The sequence below is a fragment of the Hippopotamus amphibius genome, chromosome 16, assembly GCF_030028045.1.
Source record: "Hippopotamus amphibius kiboko isolate mHipAmp2 chromosome 16, mHipAmp2.hap2, whole genome shotgun sequence".
Classification (NCBI taxonomy): Eukaryota; Metazoa; Chordata; class Mammalia; order Artiodactyla; family Hippopotamidae; genus Hippopotamus; species Hippopotamus amphibius.
The window spans coordinates 3,916,910-3,944,842 of record NC_080201.1 but is presented as its reverse complement, the minus strand read 5'-3'; the positions used below and the strand labels follow the sequence as shown (position 1 = coordinate 3,944,842).

The 27,933-nt window shown below is 50.5% G+C and overlaps 2 protein-coding genes across 12 annotated transcripts in view; one reads left to right on the top strand and one right to left on the bottom strand.

Annotated features, from left to right (window-relative positions):
• Window positions 1–47: 47 nt before the first annotated feature.
• The window catches only part of ZDHHC7 (zinc finger DHHC-type palmitoyltransferase 7), a 43,444-nt gene continuing 15,558 nt past the window's right edge, over window positions 48–27,933 (bottom strand). For all 11 annotated transcript variants that reach the window (XM_057711572.1, XM_057711579.1, XM_057711571.1 and 8 more), the window contains 7 exons: window positions 15,601–15,686; window positions 12,176–12,497; window positions 5,410–5,534; window positions 3,947–4,043; window positions 3,414–3,495; window positions 2,492–2,622; window positions 48–1,907 (listed from right to left, as the gene is read on the bottom strand). In XM_057711572.1, coding sequence (XP_057567555.1) covers window positions 1,731–1,907; window positions 2,492–2,622; window positions 3,414–3,495; window positions 3,947–4,043; window positions 5,410–5,534; window positions 12,176–12,490 — 927 coding nt within the window. In that variant the 5' untranslated portion in view covers window positions 12,491–12,497; window positions 15,601–15,686 and the 3' untranslated portion in view covers window positions 48–1,730. The remainder of the gene's footprint in view (window positions 1,908–2,491; window positions 2,623–3,413; window positions 3,496–3,946; window positions 4,044–5,409; window positions 5,535–12,175; window positions 12,498–15,600; window positions 15,687–27,933) is intronic.
• Window positions 17,271–27,933, top strand: part of LOC130838981 (small nuclear ribonucleoprotein-associated protein B'-like) — a 33,225-nt gene continuing 22,562 nt past the window's right edge. The window contains exons 1-2 of the mRNA XM_057712741.1: window positions 17,271–17,323; window positions 17,390–17,464. Coding sequence (XP_057568724.1) covers window positions 17,271–17,323; window positions 17,390–17,464 — 128 coding nt within the window. The remainder of the gene's footprint in view (window positions 17,324–17,389; window positions 17,465–27,933) is intronic.

Below are 27,933 nucleotides of genomic sequence, written 5' to 3'. Positions count from 1 at the left end.
AGCTGAGCACGGAAACACGCCAAGAATCGCACCACTATACAAACTGCTGGAGAATGTCAATCGGTGACTTTATTTCTTACAAAAGTTACAATGAAAGAAGAGGTTGAAAAGTCAAGTATACTTGATTTGCACTTATTTGCCAAGTCTCACAGGATTCAACCACTTGGATAATCGTTTTTATTGATAACCAGGATATACACGTTAAAAGCTTCACACTGAAGCCCAACACACACGTCCAGCCCAGAGGACGGGTGTGCAGACGGACGTGCAGAGCCATCTCGGGAGCGTCCTCCGCTGCGAGTCGTGCGCCGCCCCCTCCCCCCACAGCCTGTGTTTCTGCAGTGACCGAGTCTGCTGCACAGCCACCCCACAGCTCGTTTCCTTGGCTAGACGGCTGTCAGGTAGGCCCTTCGCGGTTCTGCGCCAGCGGCGGTAGAAGCCCTGATCAGGACAGGGGAAGGTTAATGCAAACGAAAGCAAAATGGCTCACAGGTGAGCAGAGGAGACCAGGAGGGAGATGCCCACTCTTCTCAGCGTGGGAGGCGGCTCAGGGGACCCTGACCTTGTCAGAGATGGCTTCCTCCAGGATCCCACAAAACACGGACAAACCAGGCAAGTTTAAGGCGAGTCCCCCGAGAGGGGAGCTGTTTTGCTTTCTGGCATAATTTTAAGCTCTGCACCAAGGGTCCTATTTTATCGCCTGTGATGTGAGTAGAGAAACAAAATGATAGCCCCAAAGGGGAAAAATTAAAAACATCAAACCAGCTGTCGCCATCCTAAATACCGTCTGCAAGCGAGGCCCCCTCACCTCCTCAGGCCGCAGATGCCAGGCTACCGCGGACGCCGCTCCCCTCCCACCCCGGGGCCGCCACAGCCGCTAATCTGGCCGGAACCAAACAGGTCAGTTCCAAAGCCCTCTCACACACTCAAGAGTTTTAAAATAAAATGAAGACAGGAGGGCAACAAGAGGACCACAGAGGAATGATTGTTCTTTGGATCGAGATATTCTCCAATAAGCAATACATTCATAGTGAACCCCACGGGAGGGGCCCGTGCAGCTCTCCCCTCTTCCCTGAAACGTCGGTTTCTTAAAAGTAGCTTGTTTGTGGCACACACCCGTGATGTGTGACGTCGCCTGAACAACACGGCCCACTTGAAAACGCACGTGCACGCACATACACAGACACACGTGGACTTGCCCACAGGGTCAAGGCCCGCCGGCCCGGGCGGGGAGCGAGCCTGCAGCCCCCGCGCGCTCCTGGTCCAGACCCCGCCTGCAGCGAGCGGGCCCCCGAGAGTCACGGGGCCAGCGGGAGCTCCCTGGAGCCACCAGCCGCGGAATTCCTGGTCACTGGATTGGCTTGTCTTCTTCACGATTGAGAAAAGCAGCTCGGCACACAGGATTTTAATAACCCGTGTAACAGCCCGCACGACACCTTAGAAAATGCCAAGTATGTTAACAAAACTTCTAACTGTGCAGGAAGATGACATCTGGCTTCCTCGTGCGGCCACGTCCTTTGGTCACTGGACGGTGACACTGATCACAGCGCCACCCAGGTACTAGTGTGGGACCTCCGCCGTCCGTGACCGTAAACACATGGAAGGCTGCTTGCTGCAAGCAGCTGGTCTGCACGGGTCTCACTGCCCTGCTGGCCACAGGCGCGCGGCCGACCCCTTCCCCACCCCGAACACACGACGTCCGTGAACAAGTCCCAGCCGACGGGAGGGCCTCACACCGAGAGCTCGGGGCCCCCCCTCCTGGGTCTCGTGTGCAGTCGCCGGAATCGGAAGCCGACGAAGGGGTTCATCCAGAGCAGCGAGGGGGGGCCCCCAAAGACGGACTTCATCCCTTCCCAGCGCAGCCGCCGCTCCCACGTCGGCTTCTCGCTCTTCAGCCTCTCGATCTCCTGAGAGAGAAAGAAAAGCAAGTGGGCGGCGGCGCCAGGAGCCCCTCGGCAGGCACGGGGCAGGCGAGGGGTGAGGGCAGGGCACGCGCCACCGGGCCTGCGTGTCCCGCCGCACGTGGGAACGGGGTGCCGGGGGAAGCGTGGGCTCCCGGGGTCAGCAGAGCAGGCTCTCCTCCTGGCACCCGCCCTGCGGCCCTCCCCACACACAGCCAGGCCACAGCCACCGGCCAGGGGCACGGCCCAGACAGCCCATCTTTCTTTCCATATGAGATATCACTAATATTTATCAAGCGCCGGCTCTGGGCCTTCCGTTCAAAGGCGTGACGGCGATCAACGCCCTGCACCTCAGCTGCCGGCGGGTGGGCTTGCCCAGAAACTGGCAATTTGCCGGCTCTACCTGCCTGGCTCTGCTGACTCCCAAATCAAAGGGACCCTTGAAACCCCCGCTGCAACACGGTGAGAGGGACACGTGTGGTGAGCAGCTCCCGGGGAACACGCGGCCCCCGCCACCCCCAGCAGCGCTGCCCGCCGACCCCACCCCGGCACCGAGGCCTCAGCAGACACGGCGGGCGAGGAGGGCGTACCGTTTCATCGTTGCATATGGAGTGGATCTGCGTGCCGAACATCACCGCGGTGAAGGTGAAAAACAGCAGACCCTCAAGGCACAGGAAGACCAACAGGATGACAGTGACCGGAGGTGAGAAATCACTGCACTCTGCGGGCAGAGGGGGCTGGCTGTGACCCGACATCAGAGCGGGGCCAGACCCCAGGCCGCAGGTGCGGGGGTCCGGCTCACGGGAGAGCCCCCGCCGTGCCACCCCGGGCCAGCGTCCACGGAGGAGTGAGCTCGTTTTGTAAAGAGGCACACCCGCTGTCCACCAGGGCAGAAGGCGGCCCTGCCAGGCAAGAGTTCACACCACCGCTACTGGGTCGGCAGAATCGAAAGATTCTGTATCACCCCAGGTCTCTACTGAGCCTCGAATCGTGTACTGAATTGTGTATTAAAATACAACTAAAGCCAGAACAGACGAGAGTCACGTGTGCCTACACTTGTGAGCAGGCCTCACACGGGGTGCACACACAAGTCCAGGGCCACACGGCTCGCGCCTGCATGCACTACACTCGCGGGATGACTGCCCTCTGCCCCGCGTGGACGGCCCTGAGCGACGCCGGGTGGGCAAGCCAGCCAGCCAGCCAGCCACACGCAGGCCTGCTGGGAACAACACCCATTTTCACCCAGTCTCAAAATTCTGCAAGATACAAGATACACATGAAACTCAGTAGAGACGATCAGCTGACTAAGGAAGACCCACTGTACACACACGGCTTCGTTACTGTAGCAACATGGCAGTGTGAGAACGTTCCCACACTCTTTGCTTAAAAAGCTCAATTAGTTCCTGAAGTAACGGAGAGGATTTCCTTCGAAACTGGAGGATCCCTTCTTGCTCTAGCACTCCTCCCTCTCCCGCCACAGCGTGCACGGGGCAGGACCCGCCGCCTGCTTACCAGTCCACTGCCCTCGGACGCAGGCGATGAACTGCAGCCCGCAGAGGACCAGCGCGTGCACGGACGCCAGCGCGATGTACATCTGCGGGGAGACGCCCGTTAGCCACGCAAGGATGGGAGGCCGCCCGAGCACAGGTCACGCCTCCACCTCGCGTGTCAAGCAGACGCGTGGGGGAGGCGTCAGCAGCGGCAGCTGACATCCACCTCCCCGGGGCCACAGAGGGCCCCGGAGAGGAATCTCGCAGGAAACACTCAGTGGGGACATCGTGCTAACACTTCAGCAAGAGCCTATTAGCCACTGGGGTTCACGGTACCTGGGAGAGAATTCAATCACAGTAAAACATCTAGAATAACACAAGCAACATACTCTCATCTGTTGGACTCCTTCCTACCAGTGACAGCACAGATAAAATCTGAATCCCAGAGAAGAGGCTGCAGGTCTGATGTCAGAATAAATTTACTTGCTCCAGGTAAGATTTCAGATAAAGAACTTAAAACCCAATACGAGTCACTACATGAGTATCTTTACTCACAGTGAAGAGCACGAAAAATCTCTGATTCTTCTCTCCGACACAGTTGTTCACCCAAGGGCAGTGATGGTCCATCTTCCGAATACATCTTTTGCAAATACTGAAAAGGAGACAGCAGGTTTTCACTACTCCGTGCTCTGAGCAAACACCGCCCGATGAAGACAGCACTGGAGAGAGCCCCGCGGGGCCTCCTGCCCTGGGGAAGGGGCCCCTGCAGTGGTGGCAGCTCAGGCTGCAGCAGGTACAGGTCCCAGCAGTGGCGGGTGATCTGGCTGCACCTGGGAAAGTTTCCCACCCATGGTGGGTATGCAGGCTGTCCGGAAAAGAGCTCCCTGCTGCGGTGGGGGCTCAGGCTGCCCTGGAGTGGAAGGGGTCCCAGAAGTGGAGGGGGCTCAGGGTGCCCTGGGGAAGGGCCCCAGCAGTAGGGGATCTATGGCTGCACGGGGAACAGGTCCCTTCAGTGGCTGGTGCTCAGGCTTCCCCGGGGCAGGGGTCCCAGCAGCAGCAGGTGCCCTGGCTGCCCCGGGGACGGGCTCCCGCCCGTGATGGGCACGTGGACTGCACTCTGAAGGGTCCCCGTAGACGGGACACTCGACATGCCCCAGGCAAAGTGTCGCAGCAGTGGTGGGGCTACGGCTACTGGGGAAAGGGTCCCTCCACTGGTGGATGCTCAGGCTTCCCCGGGGCAGGGGTCCCAGCAGTGCTGGGTGCTCAGGCTGCCCTAAAGAAGGGGGTCCCTGTAAGGGGGGGTGTGGGTGAACAGGCTGCCCTAGGGACGGGGTCCCAGGAGGAGTGGGTGCTTGGGCTAACCCTAAGGAAGGGGGTCCCTGTGAGGGTGGGTGAACAGGGTGCCCTGGGGAAAGGGTCCCGCCTGTGGTTGGTACTCAGGCTGCCACGGGGCAGGGGTTCCTCAGTGGTGGGAGCACAAGCTGCCCTATGGAAGCAGGTCCCTGCAGCCGTGAGTGCTCTCACCAAACCAGGGAAGTGGTCCCTCGAGTCACGGGCGCACAGGCTGCCCCAGGGCAGGGGTCCCTGCAGCGGCGGGGGCGTAGGCGGCCCTGGAGCAGGAGTCCCAGCACTCGTGGGTGCGGTGGCTGCCCCAGGGCAGAGGTCCCTGCAGCGGCGGGTACTCGAGCTGCACTGGGGAATGGGTCCCAGAATGGGTCCTAGAACGGGCAGGTGCTCGGGCTGCCCTAAGGAAGAGGATCTCTGTAAGGCTGGGTGAACAGATGGTCCCGGGGAAGAAATCCCTTCAGCAGTGGGCTCTGGCCGCACAAGGGAAGGGGACCCTCCAGTCATGGGTACACAGGCTTCCCCAGAGCAGGGTCCTGGCACTGGTGGGTGCACTGGCTGCCCTAGATAAGGGCTCCCTGCAATGCTGGGTACTCAGGCTGCCCCGAGGAAGCGGTCCCTGTAAGGGTACGCTCTCTGGCTGTCTGGGGCTACCCTGGGGGAGGCTGCCGTACCTGCAGTGGTGGGCACGCTCGGGCTTGATACAGCAGCACTTGGGGCACTTGTAGATCACCTCCCCAGGCTTCAGCTGCAAGCTCTCCATGTATTCTTTAGTCGCATTCCCTTTGGGTACTGCCCCCTGTGGTTTAATAACAGTGTATTTTATTGGGCAGGAAGGAAGATTAAAAAAACAATCAGTAAATTTAGGTATTAATCTTGGGTGTTATATATAATGTATAATGCTGTAGTTTTCACTTAAATTATATTAACGTGAAAAATTATTAGGCAGGACCAGAGGTTTTTTTCCATGAAAAATAACATATGCTTTAAAATGAATTCAAAATAAATAGCGCCTTATCCTTCACAATTTGGCGAGTCATTTGGGTTTTCTAACCTGGCGCAGGGCGTGCCGTGTTTGCTAAGCCACTCCAACCCCAGGGCAGCTGCAGGTCCCGAGGGTGCGCCGGCGCTGCCCACACCCCCCGGGCATGGTTTCCCTGAGAAGCACGCCCACAGCTTTCCTATCAGCTGCAGCAGGGGAGCGCTGAACAACGCCATCTCAAAAGGACTCAGAGCTCACCTTCCTAAAGCCATGGAATACACCTCTGCCAGCCTAACCAGGAGCGGTCACACACAAGCCCAGGGACCACCCCCCACCCAACAAGGCACCGGCCCTGGGGCTGGAGCGGCAGCACGGCTGTGACAGAGCGTCTGCACGAGCCCCCTTGTGCCCGAAGCCCTAGGGGAGCTGGAGCGGGACGAGGAACGGGAGCCCCAAGCGCTGGACAGCAGTGGCCCCAGCACACGGTGGTGGGCCCGAGCAGGCCGCAGAGGGAACAGGCAGTGAAAATCACACTGGAAGATGATTCTGGGCATGGTGGACAAGGAACAAGGCCAGGACCCTGTCTCTGCGCCCCACGGAGCCTGTCCTTCTTCACACAGAAACGCACATTTCTGGAGAAGGAGCCCTACTGGGAGGAGCAGAACAGGCGTGTGGTGACGAGGAGACCTCGGGGAGACGGCGGCAGCTGACAGCGGGAGCGGCACTGCAGCTCCTGAGAGCCCGCTGCCTGGCTGGACACAGGAGCCCGCGCCAAGCCCTGCGCGGCCAGGCTGACGCACATCTGCAAAGCCCAGCAGGTGCGCTGGAGACCGAGGACACTGGCTCCAAGGCCCCCGTGGGGCTGGGCAGGCAGCCCTGTCACCAGCAGGAAGTAAGGCCCCACGAGGCGCCCTGGCGGGGGCAGGATAGAGCACATGACTTCTGGGGAGCGTGGCAGTGCACACCTCCCTGGGTTGAAGGGCTCTCCTCTGCTTGCTCACAGAGGGCAGGTGTGCATCTTGAAGGGGCGACACACCAGGCGACACTTAGTGACCAGACCACGTGGAGATGAAGGTGTTTTCTGGTCCTTTTTGTGGCCCAGAGCCCTGGGCAGGCAGCCCCGGTCTCCCCGCAGGGCTTCCCGGTGACCCACCCAGGTCCCCGCAGCTGGTGACCTATGCTTTGATTCTGTCCTCCGAGACATGCTCTTGCAGGCCACACACGGAGCAGAAGGGCAGGCCCGGGTCCACTCAGCACCGGGTCTCGCCAGGTCACACCAGAGGAGCGCCCGCTAACTCAGCACCAGCGTTGGGGGCCCCCCTTCCCTCCATCGAAGAAACGTTCCAAACAGCCGAGGCACATTCCTCACGCTCACGTTCGCTTTCGGACCATTTTCAGGGCATGTGTTTTCTAAGGCGCATCGTGCATGTTTCAGCTCTGTCTCCCCAGCACTGTGATCCCCCCACCCCACCCCAGCCACGCCTCCTACCCCAGCAGGGCCCAGACGGCACCCCTCTGGCACAGAATCCTCCCTACAGCTCTGCAGTTTGCTGCTGCTGGTGCCCGATCCCTCACACACGCGCCCCCCACCCCGAGAAGGAAACCAGACGCCCACGCTCGGGACGCGCGCTCCCAACCTCGGCTCACACACGTCCAGGGAAGTTACGATTTGCAAAGCGCATTTCCCCCCCGCCCCGTATCTTTCCATCTTGACCCCTGATTCCCTTCCCAGGACCTGACCCAGGGGCAGGGAAACAGGGCGCTTCCCCTAGATTTACCTACTAATTCACAGACAGCACACGGGACGAGGAACATGTTCAAACCCATACACAGATGTACGCTGAAAGCTCCAGAGTGGGAGGAAAATCGCAAGACAAAGGACCTTGTTTCTTCAATTTAAAAAATCCCAAGGAAAAGAGACCACAGAGATGAAAAGAGAGATGAGACACATCAACCAATCACAAAGGACAGATCTTATTTGGATCCTGCTTCAAACAAAACACTGTACACGGAGTGAGGCGACGGAGGAGACCTGGACCTCACCGGACACGGTAAGGGCTCTCCAACTGCTCCACACCAGCCGCTGGCGCTGCAGCCACGCTTCTATGAAGAAGAGCAGATAAAGTTTTATGATGTCTGAGATTTACATCCAACTGTCCTGGGGAGGGGAAGAAAGGGAGTGGGCGCGGACAACGTGGACACGAGACTGACCACGAGTTAGCAGCCGGGTTCATCACCCTCTTCCCTCCACTTCTGTGCACGATGAAACAGCTATGAGAAGTTAACACAAAAGCCGGGGCTTTGGCAACACATAACTGTTCAGACCCCAGCTTTGTCTCTCTTCAGCTGTGGGTCTCACTTCCTGATGCGGACGTACCCCCACCTCCGTGAGGTGCTGGCGGGATAATGAACGCCCAGAGGCGTCCCAGGGTGCCTGGGACGGGACCGACGGCTCCCGGCACAAAGGCGCCTTCGGGGGCCCCGGCACGCGTCTGCTGAAAAGGCTGATGCTCGCAGAACAGGGCTGGGGGTGGAGGACAGCAGGCTCCGGGTGCGGGCAGCGGGTGGCCTCGCACAGCTCTGTGCTTCTGGACACTGAGACCCGCCTGGGGCAAGTCTCACCTCCAGCCACGGGCCGGCTCTTTGTGGCCAGCCCCCGGGCCCATCAGCTGGAGGGCCTGCCTTCCCTTCTGCTCCTCCCCCCCGGCACCGATAACGCGTCTCAAGAAACAACCCAAGGGGCGTCCCTGGTGGTCCAGTGGTTACGAATCTGCCTTCCAGTGCAGGGGACGCAGGTTCACTCCCTAGTCAGGGAGCTCAGATCCCACATGCCTCGGGGCGACGAGGCCTGCACACACAACTACTGAGCTCGCAGCCTCAAAGAGAGGGCCCGCGGGCCGCAAACCACAGAGCCCACACTCCCCGCAACTAAAGAAGCCCATGCACCTCAGTGAAGGATCCCGCATGCCGCAACAAAGACCCAACACAGCCAAAAATTAAATAAATAATATTAAAAAAAAAAAAAAAAGAAAAAGGAAACAACCCAAACCAGAGCCACTCCTAACAAAGACTGACTGTTCCTACTGGCTGAGTAAGAGCACATCCAGTGGGGAACTGGCCTCGCCCTGGGTGCCTGACGGCTCTCGTTCAGCCCAGACTGGACCCTGGGTTGAAGATGACCTGCAGGAAGGAGAAAGCAGCCGCTCCGATGCGAGGACAGCGTGGGCACCCGACCCTGCTGGCCACACAGTCTCCCCCCAACTGTGGGTCTGGAACCCAACGATTCCAATTCCCTCTGGTCTGGGGGCCTCCCTCTTCACTAGGCACAGAGCAGCCCAGATGCCTGAAAGGACTGGGGAGGCCTGAGGATTCTCTCAGCCTCTCTCCTGCCCAACAGCTTCTGCACCCCAGTCCCACAGCTGGCCTGGGGCCAGACCCACCCCCACCCTGGGCTCCCCACACCCGCCCTGGGTGCACTCCTGCCTTGGGCTTCCCACATCCCCCCTGGGTGCACCCCCACCCTGGGCTCCCCACATCCCCCCTGGGTGCACCCCGCCCTGGGCTCCCCACATCCCCCCTGGGTGCACTCCCGCCCTGGGCTCCCCACATCCCCCCTGGGTGCACTCCTGCCCTGGGCTCCCCACACCCTGCTGGGTTCTAGTCACACTGACTCCTGGTGGTTTCTGTAACATGCCACCAGAGTCCTGGTATGTGGCATCCAGATGTCAAGACAGAGGACTTGAACAGACAGTTCAAAGACCTACAAACGATCAGGGAAATGCACATCAAAGCACGATGAGGTTATCACCTCACAGCCATCAGGATGCTCCCACCAAACACACACACAGAAACCTGAGGACGCGGAGATGTGGGAATCCACATGCTGCTGGGGGAACTGTCACTCACTGCAGCCGCTGTGGAAAACCACTTGGAGGTCCCTCAACAAGTTCAAGGTAGGGTGAACATATGGCGCGGTAATTCCACTCCTGGGTCTCCACCCAGAAGAGATGAAACATAGGTCCACACGAAACCTTGTCCCCGAATGTTCACGGCAGAATTACCCATAACCACCAGGAAGTGGGGAGAACCCGATGGCTGCAGACAGAACATGGCCCACCCCCACAGCGATGGAAAGGGGCGGGGCACGGACGCCACTTGCGCAGGTGAGCCCTGGAAACCTCACGCAGAGGGAAGGCAGCCAGATGCCAGGGCCACGTATCCTCGCACGACCGCATCTGTACCATCTGTCCAGAGCAGGCAACTCTGGAGACAGAAAGTAGACGAGTAGCTGCTTGGCACTGCGGGTGCTGGGGGGCTGGGGCAGTGACGGCTGCGAGGTGCACGGCTTCTCTCTCGGGTGATGAAAATGTCTAAAATGACTGTGGTGATGTGAATACACTAAGGTCACCAAACTATACACTGCAAAAGGGTTCATTTTGCAGAATGAATTAAATTTCAATTGAAAAACGCTTGCATCCAGGACTCACACCCTCCTCCACCTCACACTCCTTCCCTCAGTGCTTCCATCCAGCTTCTCAAGACACGTGGACTCAACACACCCACCGAGAGCAGAGGCAGCGCCCTGCACACACCTTCTCCCCACCGCATACCCCCCACCCTGGGGCTTCCTGAAGAGCCTTGAGGCCTCTTCCCGCGGGAGAGGGGCTGCAGCAGGAGCGGGACTACAGCGGGGAGGGAGGCCTATACTGGTTACTAGACACAAGCGCTGTGACCAGAGGAGCCCAGCCGGGCAGTCCTCCCTCCCCACCGCCCCGGCACATCACAAGCTGGATGTGGCTTTCTCACCAAAACGCCTACAAAGGATGGACCCAGCCCCGTTTTCAACACCCAGGAAGATGGCCGACACTAGCAGCGCTCTTCCTACAGTGAACACTAGCGTAGAAATCGTAGATCTGGTCCCCGTCCCGGTAACTGCACTCCGGGGCCTGGGTACCTGGCTGGGCGGCGTTGCTGCGGCAGCAAGGAGGGGCGCAGGGGCGCACAGGGATTGGGCGCAGGGTTTGGCTCCCGGGGCAGGCTTTGCTGCACAAAAGGAAACGAGAAGAAGGCCCTTTATGGTCCCTGAGGGACATCAGAACGGGTGACAGTCAAACTCCACCAGCAGATGAGGCCACAAAACCACGGGCAGACCAGCCTTGGAGCTTGTCCCCTACGTGCGGCTCCCAGCTGCCCACCCGGCTGGGCCTCTGAGACTGTGCGAGGCAAACAAGGTGACAGAGGCAGCAATGCAGGCAGCACCCACGCAGAGGAACTCGGACGCGGCAAGTCAGACAGACCAGTGTGTCAACCACGTTCCGTGCCCTGGTCCCTCCCGGTGTTCTCAGAGCCCTGACCTGGTTTATAACTGCTCGGTCCCACTTCAGAGAAAGCTTACCAAGGGACGTGAGCCCAGCAGCCCTGCACTCACGAATCAGGAGCCCCTGTAGCAGTGGTTAAAAACCACTCTCAGTGCTGCGCGGAGGACCTTTTCAGGAGACCCCGCATGGACCCCGGCACCGGGCCACGCACACCTGCGGCGCAGCCCCACGGGTGTGGGCCCCTCTCCAGGGCCTGCGGCTGCCTGCCCCCCCCAGCCGACGCCCCCCCCACCCCCAGCACCTCCTGCAGGCTCTGGGGCTGGACGGGTCCCAGAAGCCACTGTCCGCGCGTGGCCGACCCAGAGGACGTCTCCCAACCTCAGAGCAGCAGCCTTAACCCCCACGTGGCGGTTCCAAACCCAGCGGCCTTCAGGACGCCGGGAGACTCCCTGCTGGACCTGCCCCTCTTTATCTCAGGGGAACTCTCCCCAGAGGAGCCCAGCTCGCCAGTGTTTTCACGCACCTGTGTCAGCTCCGCACCGGCCCCTGCACCTGCCCTCTGTGGAGCAACCGCTTCCTCCAAAGTCACGCCCACACCTGACAGCGCCAATGACTAGGGGGTGCTTCCTTCCTGCCCAGGGGGAACCTTGACCTTTTACCAGCTAGAATGAGATGTTTGCTCCAGATTTTAGCTGAGACATAAAAATAAGAGAATTACAAAGCTAGAAAGAACTTAGAGATAACAGCTAACCTTTAGTACAAAGAAGGTAAATTAGTTGCATGGGATCAAAAGACAACTAGAAAGACTAGAAAAGCGGTGAAATCCAGATGCCAGATCACTCACTTTCCATCCATTCTTTAGGGAAACAGAGTATTTAAACTAGAAAGGACCTCGGGAATTATTCACTACAATTTCTTCATCTGAACAAACCCAATGGAACGTTTTCCATGAACACACCATGACATCACTCCTCTCGCGGCGCCACGGCTCGCCAGTGAAGCCATGAAGCACGCCGCCAGCCTGCACGCGGGAGCGCGGGAGCCCCGAGGCTACAGGAGCTCGGGGCCCTCGGCGAGTGGCCGCGGGCGCCTCCCTGGCCCAGGCCCGGCGGAAACCCCAGCGCGAGGGCAGCCACTCACGGGGTCGGTGAGCATGGTGCGCAGGTGAGAGGACAGCGCGAGCAGCGCCAGGCAGTTGAAGACGGCCCCGTTGACCAGGGAGTACCAGAAGTCTCCAGAGGGCAGCAGCATGACGAACATCACCACGAAGTCTGCGTACACGACCAGCAGCCACGTCACCACGGCGCAGACCATGCCGCAGCCGTCGCGGATGAACCAGACCCCGCCGGCCGCGTCAGCCTCGCACGAAGAGGAGGACGAGGGGTCGCAGGCGTCATTTTCAGCCAGGAGAGGGTGATGCTCGACCTCCCGGAGCCGGTGTCCTGAGGACGGCATGGTTTCCCTGGGGGGAGGGACACAGCGGGTGAGGCTCCCGGGGACACGTGCTCCCGCGCGGCCGGCCCCAGCCCCAGGGCACCAGGAGGACGCGGCGCACGGGCCAGACGAGGCCCGGGTCCCGCCGCCGCCCACGCCAGCCTCCGCGGCCCCATCCATGGTGCCCGGGCCTGTCGGCCCGCAGCACACACGGGCCAGCAGCTGGCGCACGGCTGGCGGACACGCAGCGCTCGCGCTGCTCGTTTCCACCCTGGCCCACGACCACGGGGCTCGCAGCTCTCACCTGACGCTTCTCCATGTTGCTCCGAGTTTACTCTCACGTCTCCCTCATTTTAACTGTGACAACGTGCGAGCCTTCTGAGGCAGGCTCACATTTTAATCTCCATCTTCTTTAACTCTATGCTGTTTCTAGAATGCCCTTCCTCTCTCAGTCCTTTAACAGTTCCCTTCACTTATTAATCCATTCTTTTGACAACTCTCCCATATTTCCTAAAGTACCTGATATCTGAGAACACGTTGGGTCAGAAGCTAAAGAAAAACTTGCACTTTTCCCAGTAAACATTTTGCTACTTCTTTAAACCTGTAACCTCCTCTCATCAGTGCTTGACAGGAGCAGTAATACTCGTGATAAACAAAGGGAAACAGTTCATTTGCCCTTAGCGTTCATGCAGGGGATGGAAACACCGACAGCCACAGCACTTAATCAAATGGCCCAGGGCTTTCTCCACTCAGGCGCTGCTCCTGTCAGAAGAGCACAGAGCAAGTGACTGTGAGGAGGGGAGGGGGAGGGGGAGGGGAGGAGGAGGGGTAAGAACGCTCTTGGGGTGGGGTCTGCTACAATGATTAACAGCACTGGCTTTGGAATCTGGGCGTTACTTTCTTCCTTAACTGTAACCAGAGCACAGTAATGATGAAAACATTTAGTGAATGAATGAATTTGCTGATCAGAGTTCCTTCTGCAAATATTTTGCAGAATTCCCTCTTGATATAAAGATATTGACTAGTACAAGAGAGAAATGAAATTGTTCCCCACAGACTGCTCTTAGATCAGACAAAAATAGCTTTAAAATTATTTAAGTGAAGAAACTAAAGATAAGAATTTGGGGGACTTCCCTGGCAGCGCAGTGGATAAGACTCCATGCTCCCAATGCAGGGGGCCCAAGTTCAATCCCTGGTCAGAGAACTAGATCCCACATGCATGCCCCAACGAAGAGTTCTCATGTTGCAACTAAGGAGCCTGCAAGCTGCAACTAAGAAGCCTGCCTGCTGCAACTAAGACCCGGTGCAACCAAATAAATAAATATTTAAAAAAAAAAAAGAAAAGAAAAGAATTTGGGCACCCAAACCAGCCATTCTTCAGCCAGCACACACTGGACCCGACGACTGCCTCCCTGGCGACGCCTCTGCTGAGCGCCTTCCCTCTGCAGAGTCCCACCCACCCCACAGGCTCAACGCTTCTCTCTTCCAAGCAAGTCCTCCTGCAAAGACAGTCCTCCTTCCTCTGAAGGGCACTTCAAAAAGGGGCTCTGAACATCAGACACGGCTCTCCGGAGAGCATGGTGGAGCGTGGTCCCGTCTACACCACTGTAAAGGCTGATGCCGTCAGGGGACCGAGACTCTCTGGAAGTAGGACCAGTTCAGCAGCTCCACGGGCAGTGCGCTCACCCCTCCCTACCTCGAGAGAGCATCTGTATGTCAGCCCCCGGCTGCTGTCAGCCCTTGCGGGAAAGGCCTGGGTCTTCTCTCCGGGCTCCCCGGCAGCGCCCGCCCGCCCCTAGGCTCACAGCAAGGGCATGTCCACAGGCAGATGCGACAACGTGGAACTGGTCCCTGTCTCAGATCCGGACAGTGGCCTCGTGCTTGCCACGGGAGCTTCTTAGTGAAAATGCCCATCAAGGCCTTCAGCTGAAACATCCTCTCACCACAATCCCTCTGCCTCACGGCTTCTTCTCAGGTAGGACACGTCCTATGAGAAGTGGGAGCCTGCCTGCTGGGCAGCGAGCAACCAGCTGCAGGGCCACGTGTCCAGAGACAGACTAGCCTTTTGTCAGAGCACATGTGTGCAGCCTGAGTTGTGCCTAGAAACAGGGACCCGAGTCTCCTGAGCCTGAGCCCCTCCCGCTTAACCTTTCCGGCTGAGGCAGTGGCGACAGGCCTCCCCTGGGGGTGCGCACGGCGGCTCTAGTCGTGAGGAAGAGTGACCGCACACACACCAACCCTGGTGGGCGGGGAGGGACGTTCCCAGAAGCACGTGAGGATACTGAGGCATCGCACTTGTGTGCTCCTGAGCTGAATTTATAAAACCCACTAGAAGGCAAAGGGAGAACGACCTGATCCCCAAACGCCACTTCATTTTCAGGAAAGCAGTGGATAAGCACAGCAAGGCTGGGCGGGACACATCTGGTTATCTGTCCCCAGGCGCAGGCACTGCCCGCGGAGTCACAGCGCCTGCACTTCACCAGTGCAACAGGAAGGGAGGGGAGGAAGTGAAGAAACAATCCCTTTACACTCAACTAATCTAAAAATACTGGCAACACGAGAGCAAATGGCACGCAACTGGCAACGTGACGCGCGGGGGCGCAGCCTCACCCCGCGCCGACCCCCCACTGGTGACAATCTCTGCAGGATCACTTCCGAGAAAAACCCGAGGGCGCTGCGCACTGACCCATGGCCAGGCGGCTGCCGCAGCATCAGGGTTCTATTTTAATGGCTAATTTAATGGGATTTAGTCTACACTCGCAAACCTGAGCTGTTTATCCCTGTGTTAAATCCAGCCCGCTTCCCGGAACACTAAGAGCAACAGCGCATCTCCATTATCTAACGGACAACCTTTCAAGCAAAGCCTTCCCAGCGGTTTACACTCGAGAACTCCCCTCATCTCGTAATGCTGCAAACAACCGATCAGTCCCCTTCATGGAATCTTCCTCCCGGGACACACTCTCCTTTTAGGGTAGGTGGTAAGCAAACCAAAGACAATACGTGAAGAAAAAGATTTCCTTGTTGCCACGAACCATCTGAGCTGCCCGTATTGCCTTTTCAACAGTGTCCAAGTCCGTGTCGGCTGTCAGAGAGGACACAGTGATTACACACCTATGTAAACAGTCACTTACCTCACAAATTATTTCTTGACATTACTTGAACATTTTGTGCCTTTTCTTCAGGATCTTAAGGTGCATACTGTCCTATGTGATAGGATCTGAAAGACAATAAAATCTGATTAGAAAAGTTATTTTATGACAAAGGTATGTAATATTTCTCAGTGCACAATTAATTTTTGGAGCATATGTAATCAATGTAACTCTTCCCACATAAAGTTCTGTTATTCAGAACTGTCCTTAACTATGAAATCCTAACTCCTCTAGGTTTTCATTACTTGTAAACTGACTGACAATCCTGAAAATTAAGTAATTTATTTTAAGCTGACCGTTTTACCCTCCTGTTACTTTAGCCCTGGTTTTAAATACAGATATGTAAGCCAGGCTCCCCAGAGGAAAAGCCCCAGGGACAATCCAGACCAAGCCTGGTCAATCTGCATCTCAACAGGAGACAACTGTCTCACCAGCCACAGCAGAGGAACCACAGAAAAGATGAGAAAGAAGTGCAAGGTGCACCAGGCCCTGCTGGGGGAGGGACACTGGGGGACGAGGGAGGAGAGCCCCAGTGGCATCTCCCATTGGGCTTACAGAGGGTAGGCGAATAGAAGTAGCCTCCCTAGAAGCACTCATCTGGCCCAAGAAAAAAGGCCGAAAGACACCAAGATGTGGGGGTACCCCCTCAAGAGGTCAGAGTGCTGCCAGGTTTCCCTAAGACCGGGGCCACCAGAGGACATCTAACCATGGACACAGGCGCTCCAAGCACTTGGCACACCTCATTCTTAAACATGGACCACAGCCAACAGTCAGATGCTCTGGAGAAGGTTCAAACGGGTCTCATGAGGGACAGAACCCCAGAAAGAAACGCGAGAAACAGGGATTCGGAGCAGGCATGAAGCACAGAGAAGAAAACTTAAGAAGAAATAAAAGACTGCATCTGGGAGACAAAGAGGAACTTTCTGAGAACTTCCTAGTTACTGAACAATAAAAATCTGATGGTAGAATTTTAAAATCTTAAAAACAGGACTGGCAGAGAGAATGGGGAAATCTCCCAGAAAGAAGAACTGAAAAACAAAGTGGGAGGAGGGATAAATTTGTGGTTTGGGATTGACACATACACACTACTATACAGAAAATACATAACCAACAAGGACCAACCGTACAGCACACGGAACTATATTCGATACCTTGTAATAACCTGTAATGGGGAAGAATCTGGAAAAGAATAGATATACACATATATAAAACGGAACCACTCTGCTGTACACCTGAAACTACCACAACATTGTAAATCAACTAAAAAACAAACAAACCAAAAAAGACAAAGAGAAAGACCTCAGGAGAGAAAATAAAATGAAATCAGAGGACCAATCCAGGAGGTCCATCTTCCAAACAACAGGAGGTCTGGCAAAGGGGGCCCCCGGACAAGAGTCCTTCCCCCGCACAGCTCCGCTGCCAGCCCGGCTCCTGCCCCGTGTGCCTCACAGCCTGTCCACTCTGTTTGCATCGGATATCCTTCCAATGTAGCATTTTTCTGCTCAGCACACCCTCAGCAGGTGTCTGTTTTCTGAGACCAAGACCCTTAAGGAGGACACTGGGGGCTGGTGTGGAAGAGGGTGAGGGGGCAGGGGACAGGGGTGGGGTTGAGGGGTGAGCAGGGTAAGACCCCCTGATCTCCTCCGCGAAACATGCTCTGGTGCTCCTCCCGGGAGCTGGGGGCTGCCCGCTGCTTCCTGACCAGGTGTGCCCCCCCCACCAGGCCCAGGACTGCTGTCAGGCTCCCCTGCCCACCTGCCCCCCTCCACAGTGACCTGGACAACCTCCTGCCCACAACCTCCTGCCCACCTGTCACCACCACCCTGCACACCAAAGGTTCCCACACGTATCTGCGGCTGAGTCCCCTCGGAACTTTTTAGTAACACGTGGCTGTGAACCACAAGCTGCTTCAACTAACAGACGTGACTTTTAAAATACGGCGCATGTACACACACACACACACACACACACACACACACACACACACACACACACACGGAGTAACTCTACTCAAATATATATGCAGTAGCCAACAACTTTAAACGCCAAACATGCTGAACCAGTAGTGCCTAATTATGCCTTATAATGTCTTCAACTTTTCATTCTCATTCCTTCTGAATATCTTCAAATGAGCTATGCTAGCACTGGTGTAAAAGTGAACCGGCTTTGCAAAACACACGACGGCCCATGACATCCTCAGGTCCACAGCAGAAGCTCTACAAGGAGACCAAATCCCCAGGTACTTTTAAAAATTTTTAAAAGGGACCAACACAGTAACCACTTCAGAAAGCGGTCTGGCACTTTCCCAGAATTAAACCAACATCCGCCCTGTGACTCGGCAATTCCCCGCCTAGGTATTTGCCCTGAGGTGAATATGAACACAAAGCATGTACAGAACTGTTCGCAGCTGCTCCAATCGTAACACTCACCAAACCAGAGCAACCCACACATCCTCACCAGGAGATGAGTCCACAAACCATGGCGTATCCATGCAATGGCATACTAAAAGGGGGTGAAATCACAGACACATGCAACAACATGGGTAAATCTCAAAAAGTCATGCTAAGTGAAAGAAACGAGGCAGAGCAGGAGTCCACCTCCACTGCACTCTAAACCAGGCGAAGGGGTAGGAGGATGTGGAGTTCACATCTCCTCACAACTAGGGCACCTACCACACGCTGGTGGGGGACCTCAAGACCCAAGGGGACAGGAGGAATCCCTGAGCAACCGGGTAGGATGAGGCGGGGAGGAAGGAGGGAGGAGAAGTGGAGGCCAGATGGGACCAGCACCCTAGAGAAGTGGCTGGGGGATGGGAGGGGTTCCCAGGCCTGGAGAGGCCCTTGGGTGTTCAGAGGCTCAGGGGGAACGTGGCTAGCCTACTGGGATCCCTGGCCTGATCATCAGCACTGAGACCCCCTTGGGCCACACTGAGCCTAAGCCCCGCCTCCCACCCCCCCAGGGCCTTTTCTGGTCCTAAGCCTAGATCCCACCCCACCTAAATCCTGCTCTTACCTAAGCTCCACCCTCCACAGTCAAGGCCTTTTCCAGCCTTTTTTCTTTTCTGCCATTATGGTTCAGTTTTACCTTCTAGTTGTTGTTTCATTTATATTTTCATTTTTTCTAACATATCGGTTAGTTTTCTAATCTTATTTTTATTCCTTATTATTGTTTTTTTCTTTTTTTCCACCACCCTGCTTGACTTGCAGGGTCTTGGTTCCTGAGCCGGGGGTTGGACCTGAGCTCCTGTGGTGGGAGCACCGTGTCCAAACCACTGGGCTAACAGAGAACCTCAGACCACAGGGAATATTCATCGGAGTGAGGTCTCCCAGAGGTCCTCATCTCAGCACCAAGACCCGGCTCTACCCAACAGCCTACAAACTCCAGTGCTGGACGCCCCAGGCCAAGCAACTAGTAAGACAGGAACACAGTCCAACCCATCAAAAAAAATAAGACAACAAAAAAATATGTTAAATATGAAGGAGCAAGGTTAAAAAACCTATAAGACCAAATAAACGAAGAGGAAATAAGTAACGTACCTGCAAATGAATTCAGACTAATGGTAGTAAAGATGATCCAGAATCTCGGTAACAGAATGGAGGTAAGGATCGAGAAAATACAAGAAACGTGTAACAAGAATCTAGAAGAACTAAAGAGCAAACAAACAGTAGTGAACAATGCAATAAGTGAAATTAAAATACTCTAGAAGGAATCAATAGCAGAATCACTGAGGCAGAAGAACAAATAAGTGAGCTGGAAGACAGAATGGTGGAAATAATTGCTGAGGAGCAGAATAAAGAAAAAAGAATGAAAAGAATTGAAGACAGTCTCAGAGACCTCTGGGGTAACACTAAATGCACCAACATTCAAATTATAGGGGTCCCAAAAGAAGAAGAGAAAAAGAAGGGGTCTGAGGAAATATTTTAAGAGATTATAGTCAGAAACTTCCCTAACATGGGAGAGGAAATAGCCACACAAGTCCAGGAAGCACAGAGAGTCCCGTACAGGGTAAACCCAAGGAAAAACAAACCAAGACACATACTAATCAAACTAACAAAAATAAATTTAAATTAAAAATATTAAAAGCAGCAAGGGAAAAGCAAAAAATAACATACAAGGAATCCTCCTAAGATTATCAGCTGATTTTTCAGCAGAAACTCTGCAGGCCAGAAGGGAGTGGCAAGATATATTTAAAGTGATGAAAGGGAAGAACCTACAATCAAGATTACTCTACCCAGCAAGGATCTCATTCAGATTCTACAGAGAAATCAAAATCTTTACAGACAAGCAAAAGCTAAGAGAATTCAGCACCACCAAACCAGCCCTACAACAAATGCTAAAGGAACTCTCTAGGTGGGAAACACGAGGGAAAAAAAACCATAAAAACAAACCCAAAATAATTAAGAAAATGGTAATAAGAACACACATATCAATAATTACCTTAAATGTAAATGGATTAAATGCTCCAACCAAAAGATACAGACTGGCTGAATGGATACAAAAACAAGACCCATATATATGCTGTCTACAAGACACCCACTTCAGACCTAGGGACACATACAGACGGACAGTGAGGAGATGGAAAAAGATACTCCATGCAAATGGAAATCAAAAGAAAGCAGGAGTAGCAATAATCATATCAATTAAAATAGACTTTAAAATAAAGGCTGTTACAGGAGAAAAGGAAGGACGCTACATAACCATCACGGGATCAATTCATGAAGAAGATATAACAATTATAAATATTTGTGCCTCCAACACAGGAGCACCTCAATATATAAGGCAAATGCTAACAGACATAAAAGGGGAAACTGACAGTAACACAATAATAGTGGGGGACTTTCACACCCCACTTACACCAGTGGACAGATCATACAGACAGAAAATCAATACGGAAACTCAAGCATCAAATGACACACCAGACCAGATAGATTTAATTAATATTTATAGGCCAGGGGCTTCCTAGGTGGTGCAGTGGCTAAGAATCTGCCTGCCAGTGCAGGGGACACAGGTTCGATCCCTGCTCCAGGAAGATCCCACATGCTGTGGAGCAACTAAGCCTGTGCGCCACAACTATTGAGCCTGCGCTTTAGAGCCTGTGAGCTACAACTACTGAGCCCATGTGCTGCAACTACTGAAGCCCACATGTCTAGAGCCGTGCTCCACAAGAAGAGAAGCCATGGCAATGAGGAGCCTGCGCACCACAATGAAGAGTAGCCCCTACTCACCGCAACTAGAGAAAGCCTGCACACAGCAAAATAAAAGACCCAACACAGCCAATAAAATAAATTAATTAATTAAAAAGTATATATATATATATATTTATAGGCCACTCCACTTGAAAGTTGCAGAATACATTTTCTTCTCAAGTGCACATGGAATATTCTCCAGAATAGATCACATCTTGAGTCACAAATCAAGTTTCAGAAAATTTAAGAAAACTAAAATCATATCAAGCATCTTTTCTGACCACAGCACTATGAGATTAGAAATCAATTACAGGGGGACTTCCTTGGTGGCACAGTGGTTAAGATTCCACACTCCCAATGCAGAGGGCACAGGATCGATCCCTGGTCAGTGAATTAGATCCCACATGCATGCTGCAACTAAGGCTTTGCATGCCACAACTAAGGAGCCTGCGTGCCACAACCAAGGAGCCCTCCTGTCACAACTAACCTGCTGCAACCAAATAAATAAAGTTTTTTAAAAAAAGATAATAATTACAAGGAAAAAACTGTAAAAAACACAAATGCGTGGAGGCTAAACAGTGTGCTGCTAAATAACCAAGAGATCACTGAAGAAATCAAAGAGGGAAAAAAAAATGCATAGAAACAAATGACAACAAAAACACGACAACCTAAAACCTATGGGATGCAGCAAGAGAAGTTCAAAGAGGGAAGTTTATAGCAATTCAATCTCACTTCAAGAAACAAGAAAAATCTCAAATAACCTCACGTTATGCTTAAAGCAACTAGAGAAAGAAGCACAAAGAAAACCCAAAGTCAGCAGAAGGAACAAAATCATAAAGATCAAAGCACAAATAAACAAAATAGAAATGAAGAAAACAATAGCAAAGATCAATAAAACTAGAAGTTGATTCTTTGAGAAGATAAACAAAATTGATATACCTTTAGCCACACTCACCAAGAAAAAAAGGGAGAGGACACAAATCAATAAAATAGAAATGAAAAAGGAGAAATTACAACTGACACCACAGAAATACAAAGGATTAAAAGAGACTACTACAAGCAAGCTACATGCCAATAAAATGGACAACCTTGAAAAAATGGACAAATTCTTGGAAAGGTACAATTTTTCAAGACTGAACCAGAAAGAATTAGAAAATACAAACAGATCTATCACAAGTAACAAAATTGAAACTGTAATTAAAAATCTTCCAACATGAAAGAACTAGGTTATAATGCTTTTATTATTATACACTTTTAAAATAAAATTTCCTCACACAGGAAGAACACTCTTCGACATAAATCACAGCAAGATCTTTTTTGACCCACCCCCTAGAGTAATGGAAATAAAAACAAAAATAAATAAGTGGGACCAAATGAAACTTCAAAGCTTCTGCACAGCAAAGGAAACTATAAGCAAGACGAAAAGACAAACCTCAGAATGGGAGAAAATATTTGCAAATGAATCAACAGACAAAGGATTAATCTCCAAAATATATAAACAGTTCATCCAGCTCAATATCAAAAAAACAAACAACCCAATCAAAAAATGGGCAGAAGACCTAAACTGGCATTTCTTCAAAGAAGACATACGGATGGCAAAGACTCTTGCACATGAAAAGCTGCTCAACATCACTAATTATTAGAGAAATGCAAATCAAAACTACAATGAGGTATCACCTCACACCAGTTAGAATGGGCATCATCAGAAAATCTATAAACAGTAAATGCTGGAGAGGGTATGGAGAAAAGGGAACACTCTTGCACTGTTGGTGGGAATGTAAATTGATACAGCCACTATGGAGAACAGTATGGAGGTTCCTTGCAAAACTAAAATCCCACTGCTGGGCATATACCCAGAGAAGACCATAATTCAAAAAGACACATGCACTCCAATGTTCACTGCAGCACTATTTACAATAGCCAGGACATGGAAGCAACTAAATGTCCATCAACAGATGAATGGATAAAAAAGATGTGGTACACATATACAATGGACTATTATTCAGCTGTAAAAAGCAATGAAACTGGGACATTTGTAGAGACATGGATGGACCTAGAGACTGTCATACAGAGTGAAGTGAGTCAGAAAGAGAAAAACAAATATCATATATTAATACATATATGTGGACTATAGAAAAATGGTACAAATCAATCAGTTTGCAAGGCAGAAACAGAGACACAGATGTAGAGAACAAACATATGACACCAAGTGGGGAAAGCAGGGAGGGTTGGGGGGAATGAATTGGGAAATTGGGGTACCAAATTGTACACTCTCAATATACGCAGTTTACTGTATGTTAACTGTATCTCAATAAAAGTTCTTAAAGAAATAAAAAATAAAAAGTAAAAAAAATAAAATTTCCTCTTGTAATTGTGGGAAGGAGAGCATACTTAATGAGAAGTATAGTTTGTGTCCCATTCTTGTTATTTCTATTTATATTAAAAGCATATGTTCCTACTTTATAAACAATGCATACGTTCTCTCATCACCCTACTAAAAATGCTTTGATTAGAATTTGAAACTGAATATTATCAAACATGTTAAATTTTGCTTTTGAAACTGTTCAAGATGATTCAACCTTTTGCAGTTTTAGAAAATAAAGATGAAAAGACACCATTTGGGACACAAAATCAGTGGGCAGGTCTGTCACATATACAACATCAAGGACCTGCATTAATGTCAAAGTGACCCCTGATAGTCTGTGTTTATGCTGCAGAGAAATGTACAATGCTGTTGGCAGAAAATCTCCAGACTATGTCCATATGATACAAATGTTTAAGTAGTTACAATGCAAGAATACAAGCCTGGTGCTTTGATTTCTGTTTAAGGAACTAGATAGCTGATTAATATATTTTCACTACTGTCATTGCAATTTGTGTCATACAGACACAGTCCATGTTAGGCTAGGAAAGAAACCATCAGAAGGGTTATACTTGAAGTTTTTTCATCCATTCTAATTTTAGTTGCGCTACCAATAACTCAAGGTGGAAAAAAATGAGCAACAAATTAGTGTTGGATTTTCACCCAAAATATAAAATAAATATCCAAGAATTCATACTGACACAAATAATTATTTGAATAAATAAATGAGGGAGAAGAGACAAATATCCCATACAGAATAATCTAAGTAATTTATGCAGATACTCTGATGTGAAGCAGATAGAGCATAAATTTCCTCTCCTTAAGCACAGGTTGCATGGATTAATTTTTCCCCAAAGAGTACAGGATGGAAGAGGCAAAGCAGAGTCAGTTTAGAGTGGAGTAACCTTCCAAACACTACCTCTGCAAAGTGATCACGGCTGGAGTCAACAGTGCAACTCATGCTGGTAGTACTTACGAGTGGTATGAGATAACACGTACCGTAAAACAGAACTTTACCTCTGTAGTCTACCTCCCAAAACACCCATATGTAATCGGCAGGAAAAGAAAAAGATTACACAAATCCCAGTTGCGGGGTTTTCTACAAAATACCTAGCCAGTACCCGTCAAAACTGGCAAGGTTATCCATAACAAGGAAAACTTGAGAAACTGCCATAGCCAAGAGAAGCCCAAAGAGATATGATGACCAAATGTCAAGTGGTAACCTGAATAGAGTCCTAGAACAGTAAAAAGACAAAAATGAAATCTAAGAAAACCTCAATAACAGTGGATTTTAGTTAATGGTAATATATTGATAACATTAGTATATATTGGTTCATTAACTGTAACAAATGTGTCATATAATGTAAGACATTAATAATAGGGGAAATTGGATTTGGGGGTCATGGGAACTCTGTAAAATCCTTGAAATTTTTCTGCTATAAGTTTATTTTAAAAATCTAGTCTATCCTTTTGTTCAGTATGCATATTAACAATGAAACAGTCTGAGCAGGTAAATATGTGGATGTTTTTCTTAATAATATAATTAAAATTTAGTATACAACCTTAAAAAAAAAATCTTCCAACAAACAAAAGTCGAGGACCAGATGGCTTCACAGGAGAATTCTATCAAACATTTACAGAAGAGCTAACACCTATCCTTCTCAAACTCTTCCAAAAAACTGCAGAGGAAAGAACACTCCCAAATTCATTCTACAAAGGCCACCATCAACCTGATACCAAAACCAGACAAAGATATCACAAAAAGAGAAAATTACAGACCAATATCACTGATGAACATAGATGCAAAAATACTAAACAAAATACTAGCAAACAGAATCCAACAACAAATTAAAAGGATCATACACCATGATCAAGTGGAATTTGTCCCAGGAATACAAGGATTCTTTTAATACACACAAATCAATCAATGTGATACACCACATTAACAAATTAAGGAATAAAAACCATATGATCATCTCAATAGATGAAGAAAAAGCTTTTGACAAAATTCAACACCCATTTATGATAAAAAAAACTCTAGAAAATGGGCATAGAGGGAACCTACTTCAACATAATAAAGGCCATATATGACAAACCCACAGCAAACATCATTCTCAATGGTGAAAACCTGAAACCATTTCCACTAAGATCAGGAACAAGACAAGGATGTCCACTCTCGCCACCCTCTTCAACATAGTTTTAGCAGTGCCAGACACTGCAATCAGAGAAGAAAAAGAAATAAAAGGAATCCAAACTGGAAAAGAAGTAAAACTGTCACTGTTTGCAGATGACATGATACTATACTATGTCAATATATTTTATATATTGATTACTAGAGCTAATCAATGAATTTGGTAAAGTTGCTGGATACAAAATTAATGCACAGAAATCTCTTGCATTCCTATACACTAACAACGAAAGATCAGACAGAGAAATTAAGGAAACAATCCCACTTACCACTGCAACAAAAAGAATAAAATACCCAAATATCCAGGAATAAACCAACCTAAGGAGGCAAAAGACCTGTACTCAGAAAACTATAAGACACTGATGAAAGAAATCAAAGATGACATAAACAGAAGGAGAGATATACCGTGTTCTTGGATTGCAAGAATCAATGCTGTGAAAATGACTATATCACCCAAAGCAATCTACAGATTCAATGCAACCCCTATCAAATTACCAATGGCATTCTTCACAGACTTAGAACAAAAAGTTTTACAAGATGCATGGAAACACAAAAGACCCCAAATAGCCAAAGCAATCTTGAGAAAGAAAAATGGAGCTGGAGGAATCAGGTTCCCCAATTTCAAACTACACTACAAAGCTACAGTAATCAAGACAGTATGATACTGGCACAAAAACAGAAATATAGATCAATGGTACAGGATAGAAAGCCCAGAGATAAACTCATGCACCTACAGTCACCTAATTTATGACAAAGGAGGCAAGAACATACAATGGAGAAAAGACAGCCTCTTCAATAAGTGGTGCTGGGAAAACTGGACAGTTACATGTAAAAGAATGAAATTAGAACATTACCTACCACCATACTGAAAAATAAACAAATGGATTAAAGACCTATGGACTTCCCTGGTGGCTCATTGGTTAAGAGTCTGCCTGCCGATGCAGGGGACATGGGTTTGATCCCTGGTCTGGGAAGATCCTACATGCTGCCAAGCAACTAAGCCCGTGAGCCACAACTACTGAAGCCTGCACACCCTAAAGCCCACGCGCCGCAACTACTGAAGCCCATGTGTTCTAGGGCCTGCATGCTGCAACTACTGAGCCCATGTGCCTAGAGCCTGTGCGCCACAACAAGAGAAGCCACCACAGTGAGAAGCCCGTGCACTGCAACAAAGAGTAGCCCCTACTTGTCACAACTAGAGAAAGCTCACACAGCAACAAAGACCCAGCACAGCTTAAAAAAAAAAAAAAAAAAGGATTAAAGACCTAAATGTAAGACTGGACGCTATAAAACTCTTAGAGGAAAACGTAGGAAAACACTCTTTGACATACATCAACAGCAAGATCTTTTTTGACTCACCTCCTGGAGTAATGAAAATAAAAACAAAAAAAAGCAAATGGGACCAAATTAAACTTAAATGCTTTTGCACAGCAAAGGAAACCATAAATAAGATGAAAAGACAATCCTCAGAATGGGAGAAAATATCTGCAAATGAAGCAATGGACAAAGGATTAATCTTCAAAATATAAAATTAGCTCATGGAGCTCAGTATCAAAAAAACAAACAACCCAACCAAAAAATGGGTGGAAGACCTAAATAGACATCTCTCCAAGTAGGACATACAGATGGCCAAGAGGGACATGAAAGGATGTTCAACATCTCTAATTATTAGAGAAACACAAATCAAAACTTCAATGAGGTATCACCTCACACCTGTCAGAATGGCCATCATCAAAAAATCTACAAACAGTAAATGCTGGAGAAGGCGTGGAGAAAAGGGAACCCTCTTGCACTGTTGGTGAGAATGTAAATTGGTACAGCCACTATGGAGAACAGTATGGAGGGTCCTTAAAAACTAAAAATATAACTGCCATATGAACCAGCAATCCCACTACTAGGTATATACCCTGAGAATACCATAATTCAAAAGGACACATGTACCCCAACGTTCACTGCAGCACTATTTACAATAGCTAGGACATGGAAACAATCTCAATGTCCATCAACAGATGAATGGATAAAGAAGATGTGATACATATATACAATGGAATATTACTCAGCCATAAAAAGGAATGAAAGTGAGTCATTCGTAGAGATGTGGATGGACCTAAAGTCTGTCATAAAGAGTAAAGGAAGCCACAAAGAGAAAAAAACAAATATCATTTATTAATGCATATATGTGAAATCTAGAAAAATAGTACAGATGAGCCTATTTCCAGGGCAGGAACAGAGACACAGATGTAGAGTACAGACATGTGGACACAGAGGGGGAAGGGGAGGGTAGGATGAATTGGGAGATTAGGATTGACATGTATACACTACCATGAGTAAAACAGATAGCTAGTGGGAACCTGCTATAAAGCACCAGAAGCTCAACTCAGTGCTCTGTGATGACCTCGATGGGTGGGATGGGGGGGTGGGAGGTCCAAGAGGGGATATATACACACATATAGCTGATTCACTTCACTGTACAACAGAAACTAACACAATACTGTAAAGCAATCACACTCCAATCAAAAAATAATAGCATGCAAAATAAATAAAAAATAAAAAAATAAACTAGGCAAAGCTAATTTATT